This window comes from Limulus polyphemus, unplaced genomic scaffold (assembly GCF_000517525.1).
Source record: "Limulus polyphemus unplaced genomic scaffold, Limulus_polyphemus-2.1.2 Scaffold557, whole genome shotgun sequence".
In the NCBI taxonomy this organism is placed as follows: domain Eukaryota; kingdom Metazoa; phylum Arthropoda; class Merostomata; order Xiphosura; family Limulidae; genus Limulus; species Limulus polyphemus.
Window position 1 is genome coordinate 148,055 of NW_013666167.1, and position 10,927 is coordinate 158,981.

The window sequence follows — 10,927 nt, forward strand, 5'->3', positions numbered from 1 at the left end:
AAATACACAAGTCCATTGCAATAGAGTTAATATTTTGTTAGTTTGTAAAAGCATCAGGAACAACCTGAATATCAGGAGAAAGTGAGAGAAATAAGGATTTAAGTACTAAATCATTTAATATAACACTAGCAGAAAATAGTTCGAGATCTAAAAAACAAAAGATACCTAAGAAAAATAAGAACAGCAGAAGCTTCTGCAGGATTATGGCTAGCAAATTCTGCTCTGTAGACCTTGAAAGTAAATATGCCTGAGCAAAAAATCAATTTTGTTCAAAATCATGAAAAAATGATGGCTGTTAAATGAATTGAGTGTCCATAAGATTGTGAAACCCACCACAGACACCAGCAGTCAGTTAAGCAATAACGTCTTGTATATGTTGATCAATAAAGGATGACAATGCCACTACAGGAACACCCTACAGACAGACTATGTGAGTAAGACCTCTAATGTTGTAGAAGTCCAAATATTGTTGAAAATATCTGTACCAGAATGAACACTGACATTCAAATTCACTGTAACAAAGTTAACCATCAACAAGAAAACCCAATTTCTAATGAGAAAGCAGAACTTATGTAATATCCCATAACACATGCACAACTAGAAATATGTTTTTTGACATACCCCATCTAAATGTCCATCTCGAGTTTCTTGTAACACTTTTACTTCTTCAGGTTTTAGCTGAAAGGTGTCCAAGAATGCCTGGACTACTTCTTGTCTCATCTGAATTCTGTGGCTAAAGAAAATTAAAGATCAATTCAGTGTCTGTGTATGATAAATGATACTACATGAAATTACAGATACATATGTAATAAATGCAAGTACCTCTCTACACTGAAACAGAAGTCTTTAAACTGTAATAACTCTCAAATTATTAATTAGTAATAACCTACATATATAATGTTTAGTAAGCTGTTTATCCACACTTCATATAAATTATTAGAAATTTATTACAAGTTAAGAAGTTTCCAAAGCAAAAACTTAAGTGCCCTTCATTGCAGTTAAAAGGAAAATTTAACCAGGAGTTATGTATTCAATGAACATCTTTGAACACTTGCACACCAAACATTAACCCTATGTGTACCCAGGGAGGGGGGGGGGGGTCCCAAGTGTGCATGTCACAACCATTCTACAAAGTTACGTTCAAACTTTAACTAAACTACTTTATTATTAATTCTATTGACACAGGCTGGGTCATTTTGATTGACCATTCAACCAGATGTCACCACCAGATAACCAGGAAATTATCCATAATACAACTTTAAATGCAGTAAGTGTATCTTCACAAAACTTGACAAGCTTTTAATAACAGTTACAAATATTTGTACACAATAAAATCAGATTTTTTTAAATAAGCATTTTTACTAGTTTTTATCCTTGAATATATGAAGTCAGAGTGTTTACTCAAATTCTGACTAGTCTGATCTTTTTTGATCTCATAGTTTTCAAAGTTCATTTGCATAATCTATGAAGCCTCCTCAAACTAAGATATTATCTGTTATTTTCTAATGCTGCATGGACTTGATCAATTTGACCGACCTTCTAACCACAACAAAAGAATTACAAAATAAATCTAAATTACCCCCTTTTTCTTTCTAGAATGAAAGCAGATTGTAACATAATATCACAATTATTTATCCTAAACAGCTTAAGGCTTGTAACAGCTTTCACCTGTTTTTATTTCATTGCTCTTTGAGCTGTTTATAATCCAGCAATACAAGCTGTAAGTTATATGGCTAACATGTAGCTCAACTTAAAGCATTGAATGATATAACATATGAATTATTTATGAGTTAGTCATGACCATGCCTCATGGAGAAATCTTCTTTATATTTTTCACTATCTAACTTAATAAGCTTCTAATTTTTACATTCTAGTTACTTTTATAATAATAATAAATAAAAATATACATAAAAACAAGAAATTTAGTACTTATGTTTGGCTTCTTGTTTTTCTAATGTCAGCCAGCTGGTGAAACTTAACATAATGTTTTGGAACAACATGGGACCTATTGGTCCATCTCAGCTATTCCATTCTCTAAACTAAACTAAAACTATTAATAAACAAATTTAAAAAAGTCTTAAAGACAACCCTTATCATTCATATACTCATCAAGCTTTCTCTTAAACTCACTTAAATTTACTGTCTCCACATCTGAAGACAACCCATTCCAAAGGTCAACCGCCCCTTCAGAAAAATTAAAATGTCTTATCTACTTAAGCCTAAATGTTTTGTAATGATGGCACCAATACATTAAATAATCTTTTTGTTGCAAATATACACTATAGAAAATAAAATAATAACATGCACAAAGCCCCTTAGCTGCTTGATCTGAACTCAGCAATAACAACTTTCAATCTATAGACTAACTAAAAATTTCTACTGAGAATAATGTATCATTATATCTTATTCTGAAAATTAAAATGTGTCTTTTTATTGGTTATAAATGATGTAATAGAAACCATTAGATAGATTTACTGGCAACTCAACAGGACATGATATGAGGGCATGGAAAGTGAGTCTCACTTTCTGGTTTATATCTCTGTAAACAAAGAAGATTGAAGGATATAAACATTTTAATAACATCTCTACTATAAGTAGTAGTTTATGTTAAACTCAAGACATCACAGAGGGGTGATGAAAAAAAAAGTTTACACTATACGTGGGTATTTACATTAGTTCTCAATCTTCACTTCTTGGTATGGCGTGACACTTTCTTCACTCAGAATCGACTATAGTTGAAGTTGTTTTCTAACCCTACATTACATTTTTTATTGGATTACTTACAACCAATAGAAAGAGCATATTGTGCACTTGATCATGTGTTTTGTTTTAGCTATAAAAGTCACTTACTTGATCCTAAAAGTAATGACATTTTTTTTACTTATTCATAGGGTAGTTAGAAAACAAGATAAATTATTCTCATTTACTTGAGTTTGTAACTTACAACCTATTTGGAGAATAATGTGTTTTTGGTTTTATAAAATTCGTTTTCAAAAGTTACGTTAATTATTTTTACAAAAAAAAGGCTTTGGAAAGTAGTTCAATGACTGTATACTGACTTAGAGCAAACAAGTTCTAAATTTCTTAATTTTCTATGTATTTGTTTTATTTATTGATGTACGTTTAATAAAAGTAACTAAAATGTAGGAATCAAAATTTTATTAGGCTAGATAAAAAAAATACCACAAATAAATAATTTTGTATCTTAAGTAACATATGAGGAACATAGATTGTTAGTAGTACTGCATGATGGAACTTGAAACTGTTGACCCTAAACTCATTATTCATATATTTATTGTTTGCTTTTTATTTCATTTTTTTCAATTTTTGTTAGATATGATTTTGCTACAGTTGCTGTTATGATAAAAAATAAGAGATATAAAGTTTCACCAAAAAAACAACTGATGAATTTATTTACAAGATTCTATAGAAGTTAGGCAAATGAAATATGAAAACCCTAAAGTGACAGCATGAAAACCATTTTTCTTTCAGATTGACTGAGTAAAGGCTTCATAAATTCACAGACAAATCTTTCGTAAAAATATCAAAAGAATCCGATTTTGTGTGTACAACAGACTTGCAATGTTTACCAAAAGCTTACTAAAGTTCTTGAAGATACATGGAGCAAATTCAGAATAATAGTAAACATTAATTCTTCAATAGGGGTTTGGTCCAATGGATCAACCCTGTGCACACAGGGTTAAACAGACAATACAAAGAAGGGATGAAGGAAGGTTATGTAAATAAATAATGGAACTTTTAATGGTTCAAATAAAAAAGTGATACTTTACCATCTTTTACATATACTAGCTGCAGAGCTATGGTATAAAAGACAATTTAATATAGTGTCCCTTTTCCTTCTTTCTTTTGTTATTAAATCACTAATGACCTCATTAAATGCTAATTGCATACTCTACTTTGTGGAAGGTAATAATTGACTCATTTAACTGATTAAGTACTTATATCTTTAAATTCAAAACCAAAAGTTTATAAAAAAATTGGAAATGTGCCCTATTTCAACATCTTTTATTATCTCCCTTCTCGGGTTAAAGTCCTAAAACAAAATATCCCATCTACATCATCAGATAATTTCCAGTTAATATATCAAAAACTAGAGAAATTGAGTCAGCCAACTTTGTGAGATGGACGATTACACTCAAACTCATAAATGATTGTGTTTATAGTAAGATTATAACACATGGTATTTGTTTGAAGTCTCCTCATGGGTCAGCTGTAAGTTTACAGAATTCCTTTTTCACAATGTATAGTTCAATGATATTTAAACAAACCAACTATATTATTGTGATCTTTTATTTATAAATTACCTCTCTGACTGCAATTTAGTTGTCTGACTTATAAGGCCATGAGTCTGGGACTTAGTTGCCTGTGTAAGAAAATCAGAAATGAAAAGTGTTTTAAAAAGCATCTATAAATATATATATGAAAGAAAAAATCAACTGTAAACCATTAATATTAGGAATTCAACAATACTTTAAATAAGATTTTTTTTCCTGGATACTATGAGAGCAAATATCTTTACTGGAGACTTTTTTTTTTTATTATAATTAAAAATTAAAATGCAAAGATATCATAGCCTATTATAATATTAATATCACTCTTACAAATACTTGAGTTTTACCATTCAGTTGATTATAATTTTGTAATACAGAATATGTCGGAAACTTTGCTAATCAAAAACAACAAAAAAGACAGAAAAAATTTTTCAAAATTAACATTGTTAAAAGTTGGTATTAAATTACATGACACCCTACACAAATACTCATTATATCACCTTTCAACATATAAACAAACCTGTAATCGATCGGTCATATCTTGACAACATACATTCATAGCTTGGACATCATCACACACAGCATCTAATGCCTGAAATAAAATAAGTTATGTCAATTAAGTCTATTACCATTGATGTTGTTAACAGGAAAACTAAACAAGCTTACCATTTGTTAAAAAAAAGGAAATTAAAATTGTAAATCATATCTTCAAAATTAGTAAACTCACATAAATGAGTGTTCCTAATGTAGAAAGTCTATGAAAACCTCATTGTGGAAATTCATGTTATTTTAAAATATTTTAAACATTTAGAATATTACATATACCAGATATTTCCACACATTTTAGTGCTGACCTCATTTAAGGTGCCCCAAACCTATGTGACCCCATCTGCTTGCAAATGTACTTCAATTGGATCATTCTCTCTTTTCACTACATACAATACACTAAACTTATAAACTCTCATAATCTGAGGTCACCCCAAATTTGAGTTTAACAATACAATAAAAATCAAATTACCAATAGACAGATTAAAGAACAGAATTAACAAGTATATACTTTTAGATAAACTCAGTGTTTTAGTAATAAGTATTTTAAATAAAATTTAAAAAAAATTGCAAAGGAAGTAGCTTGCAAATCTAGCTTATACAAATTGAAGTTTACTTAGTGAACGAGTCAAATTAAACTGACAAAAGTTATTTGATATACATAACGTTTAACATGCATTTTTAGCTTTGTGTAAAGTTAACAGTAATTGAGCTGCTTACATTCTTCATGATTGTTTTAGTAAAAAATGAATATATTTCAGATTAACAACCAATCACTTAAACATATTTGTTCCACAGATGTCATACAAATGGTGGTAATTTAATACATTTACAACCAAAATGAGAAAATGATTTTGTAAACTATAACTATTTTTCTTTACTTGACTAAACTGAATTTAGGGATGGAGAAAAATCTGTTTAAAACCTGCAATATAAATTTAATATTATATTATTATTTATATTATATTATATTAAAATATAACTTTAATTATATTTTCATGAAAAAAATTGTCTTAATATACAACTGAATATTCTTACAAAATGTCTAATTTAAGTTTCATTTAGTATGGAAATGGAGCATTTGAAAAACATAAATTTTGGCTTCAGGTAGGTAATTAAATTTTATTTTACATCAGATCCTTATCTTTCTGGATGACCAGATGTGTATCACTGATTTCCTTTGATTTTCCTTCTCACATTGTAGATACTTAATTAGATTGGATGAAACTTAGAAAAAAGTTAGAAACAATATCCAGTTTCAGCTTAAAAAATTAATATAATTTTGTTTAGTTTTTTATAATTTTTACACATATTTCCAAAATTTTGTTAAAAAGAACATTAAAATACTTACTTTTACCTTAAAATTTCAATTATATTTTCATATTGATCAGGAAGTTCCATTTTATAGATACACATATGAAATCAGTTTCAATTTGACGATATTCATTAACATGCCTTTTTATACATTATTTTGCTAATTGCAGAAGTCATCATTTCTGGTTATAAACCTTTAAAAAAAAAGTAAAAGTGACCTATGACCTGGTCTGTTTCGATAGCATCAGGTCAAACAGGGCAACAATACCTTTGCTAAAACATTATTGGTTGAGATAAATTCATATCTGATAAATATAGTTTGTTTTCAATAAATAACAAGTCATTCTTACCTATGTTATTTGAATATGATAAATTTATCAATAATATTTAACAAATAAGGATTTGAGCCACACATGAGTCAGCTGAATATTTTGCCATCACCTTTCATAATTTCTAAACATAATGAGGTGTACTTGATGTTTTATCAGAAGAAAATTTCTAGATCTCTCAAACAATTGTAATTTAACTTGAAAACAGCATCTAAAGAACCCATAAAAAATTCCCAGGTTCACAGTTTATTCTTAAGTCTTCTAAACTACTCACTATATCCTGTTGTCACTGTCAGCATGATATCTATATGTATCTATATAATCACTTTCCCATAAAAACATAAATTACTTCTCATACTAACTTTCTTACTCTACAGCTTACAATCTGTTCCATCCAATGATATTCAAACTTTTGCATGTAGCAATTTACAAAGTTATATTTCATTAGCAGTACACATGTTCATAACTCACCTCTTTTACTTCCTGAAATGCAGAAAGAAATTCTTTGTTAACAGCTAAGCTTCGTTTCTCTATGTCACTACGAAGGTTTTGTCGAGCTCGAAGGGTATTCTCAGGGAAAAAAGTGGACAATGACTTGAGTGCATCTAAAGTTTCCTGAGATTTTGATATGACATAAGAAAAAAAACAAATTTAGAAAACCATACGATGGAAACAGTTTTTGATTTATCAAATGAAATCTACTGAATAAACTTGCATTTTAACTATTTCAGGTCTTGTGGAACAAAACTGAAATAATACAATTGTTTTTATAAAAGCATAAAAAGGCCTTATTTTAGTCAAGAAATACCTTTTATTTCTATAGTTTAAAGTTTTGAATCAATGACATTTATGTTTTAGGGTAAAATAGAATAAAAAAACACACAAACAATTTTTGCTAAAGTTGTAATTAATGAAACACATCAAAATGCTACTGTTAATTTGATGAATGAAAAACAACCAAATAATGCTACAACTTAGATTTTGACATCTATGGTGGGCAGAACACAAACAGCCCATTGTGTTGCTTTGATCTTAACAACAAAAATGCAATTGTAATATTTTAATTACTTGTATAGCTTGAATAATCCAAAATAGTAATAATTGGAAACTAATTCTGATTGGTTGATTATTTTATACTTTGTGACATTAAACAATTTAATGATAATTTTGATTAGTAGGTGATTAGAATAACTGGAAACACCAGTTGATTATTTGTGTAATATTCATAAATTTAACCATTAACCAATGTAAGCAATGCTCACAAGTGATCAGTTATATCAATTAATCACCCAGCTTTACTTGTAGGGAGCATAATTATAATATTTGTCCTAACATTGATAATAAAATTTAAGGCCCATTATCCACACATTCAACTCTATAATTTACAAAATATACATAACAAACTGAATAAAATCATTACAAAAATATATACAGATGTTTTTTACAACAATATTAATTAAAAAATTTAAAGAAAAATTACCAAACCTTTAACAACCTTTTATAACCAGATAAATCTCCTCTATTACTTTTAAGCTCAAGGAAAAACATTTCCAAAAATTTAGGATACTCCAAGTGTATTACATAGGAAAAGGAACAAAGACAGACAGATGATAGAAGCTAATAGGCCTACTGCAATCATCCCCAAATTCCATAAAAAAAAATTCCCTTCTTTCTGAAAACATTTTCTCACTAAGAAAAGAAATAAGGCTCTGAAATCTTAAATACACTCATTATTGTACATACATTTTTTGTCGTTGTTAAAGCTAGAAATTCATGGAATAATTTGCCTAATGATGTAACATGGTTATGCTGTTAGTTTGATTTATTTTAAGATTCTGTTGGGCATGTATACTGTTCGTAAGTTTAAGAGGCTACATTTAAATTTATTTAAAATTTGATTTTTTTTTTAATGTTTGTGTTTTATCATACTTGTTTTGCTCTCTAGGATCAGCAATAACACTAATAGACCAGATGACTTTCTGTTGCCATATCTTTTACATTCTGATATTGCTAGTAGCTTATCCATATACACTGTCCAATATATTGATATCATTCCTGCAGTAAAGAGACCAAAATTTCATACCATACTTTAAGACAGACTTCACTATTCTTAAACAAGGACATAGTAACCTTATTGTTTTCAAAGTTTAAAGTTATTTTAAACAGAACCTATAATATTTACTCTTTGAAGTACAAGTACGATAGCTTTCAGATTTTACATGTATTTATAATTGCACCTAAATACTTTTTACTCCCATAACTCCAATACTCTCATGCAAGAAGTATTTTCTAAATTACAACACACAAGTACTTAAATAAATATTAATTTAGATTAAAATTTGTCTTCCATATTTTAGTCAAATCATTACATTTGTCAAGGTCCTTTGAATATATAAAATCTTCTCAATATCATCAGCTCTTTCCCAGAATATTATTTCCATAACATACTACTTAACATAACAGTTGAGAGACAACATGGCCCCTTGCAGCTTTTTTATTAATTTCATCAAACACCCATATGCACATCCAGCCCCAACTCCCCATGTACTTATCAAGCCCTCTCTTGAACTGTACTAAATCTGTTGTGTTTACCATATCTGAAAGCAACATATTCCAAAGGCTGACCACCTTTGAAAAATAAAATTGCCTAGTTTGCAGACAACTTCAACTTTGCCAAATCTTAAATCTGTGTACCCTAGTCCTACCACTCCTAATGGTAAACACAAAAAAAAGATTATGTATTAGTCCTATCTATTCCCTTTATAATCACCTAAATCAGGTCCTCTCTAAGTTTCTGACCCTTTGTTACTCAGGAGAAAAAAATTAAAGTACCTTAACCTGTTCTTATATGATGCCCACTCTAACTCATGAAGAATTCTTTTAGCCTTCTTTTGGACCCTTTCCAACACTCAGTGTCCTCCTTACAGTAAGGAGCCCAAGACTGAACACACTTCTCTAAATGAGGCTTATCTAGAGATCTGTAAAAAGGAACAATCACCTCCATTGACAAACATTAAGTATTCCTGTAGATGCAATCTAAAATCACGTTTGGTTTCTAATTAGCAACAATACACTGCTTGGAAGGCTTAAGAGACAGAACAACCATTAAAACAATAATGTTAACATTTTCCTTACCTGTAAGTGTATTTCTGATAGATACTCACTTCTGCACGTAATTTAGCTATCTTGTGCAGCTTTTCTGTGCATATTGTCAAAAAGATTTGCAAGCTATTAGCCTTGTGAAAACTCCTGCCAAATTGCACATAACTTTGCACCACTGCATGATGATGTCATCACGCAGCAAAATTACTCCATCAAAATGATAGCAACACATTTCCATGCTCACTATCTTCCCTATGCATTTGCTCTCATGAATCTTCATTCTTCAATAAGGCAAGTAGGAAACTATGAACTGGAAGTGGGTAGGATGGGTGGGAAAGTGTGTGGAGGTGAGTATCTATTGGAAATACACTTTCATCTAAGGAAATTGAAAACTTCCAAAACAAATACTCACCTTCACACACAGTTTAGTTAGAACCCCATGATGAGTTGGTGGAGGGACTGGTGAAAATATTACCTAGATAAGCCCCCTTCAGAAAGTGTATAAAGGAAGCCCATGGGGTGTGACCCATGAAGGCAGGGGCTCCACTGGCATGTACATTGGATACTACCTCTTTTCTCATCCAGGGTATACTCTTTGCCTGAATAGGAAAAAAAGGGAGGCAAATAAGCCAGATTTGTATCACTTGGTTGGGAGGAATAAGTACATGGCCATCTAAATACTTGCAATAAAGATGTTAGACTGCCATTACATCTAGTGAGATTGGGGCTCATTCAGACTATAGCTTGTATGCCCACCTCCTTACAATCAAACTCAACAGGCCAAAACCAGCTATGGGAGAAGGGCATTTGTGATGAGTATCCATGCTCTCCTCCTCCTCTACAGTCAGTCTCTACAGGCCCCATTTCAGCTATAAGAGAGCACTGTATGAATTTGTTTCAGTATGGATACTTATCTACACCTCTACTTGACCAACAGTCTCTACGAGTCCCTTGCCAGCTGTGGGAGCAGAGTATATTTTTGATGTAGTTAGAACTGTTAATAGAGTCTTCACCTGAAATCTACTGAACAGACATTGGCTGCAGGAGGATGACTTGTGAGATATAGGTATTGAATGAATTGGTATAGTGAGTAGTATCACTGGTCCATATGTAGTTTTTGATGTACGATGTATCACAGATATACATGTGGGGTGACCCTCACTACACTCTCAGTGTCACCACAGTTCCACTTCTCACTGCAATGAAATTTCTTGTTATAGCCTCAGCAATTAGGTCCCAACTTGTGAGATTTTCTATGGTCCACCATCCCAGTGGCATTAGTCTCCTGTACTCCACTCAGTGAAGGGGAAGGACTGTCTTAGGGGAGAACTGGAGAATGTGCCA

At 30.7% G+C, this 10,927-nt stretch overlaps 1 protein-coding gene across 2 annotated transcripts in view; it reads right to left on the reverse strand.

Annotated features, from left to right (window-relative positions):
• Positions 1–10,927, reverse strand: part of LOC106459088 (conserved oligomeric Golgi complex subunit 6-like) — a 41,734-nt gene that overhangs the window by 23,127 nt on the left and 7,680 nt on the right. For both annotated transcript variants that reach the window (XM_022385506.1, XM_013918672.2), the window contains exons 2-5: positions 6,953–7,096; positions 4,813–4,884; positions 4,326–4,384; positions 622–733 (exon numbers count right to left, since the gene is read on the reverse strand). In XM_022385506.1, the coding sequence (XP_022241214.1) occupies positions 622–733; positions 4,326–4,384; positions 4,813–4,884; positions 6,953–7,096 (387 nt within the window). The remainder of the gene's footprint in view (positions 1–621; positions 734–4,325; positions 4,385–4,812; positions 4,885–6,952; positions 7,097–10,927) is intronic.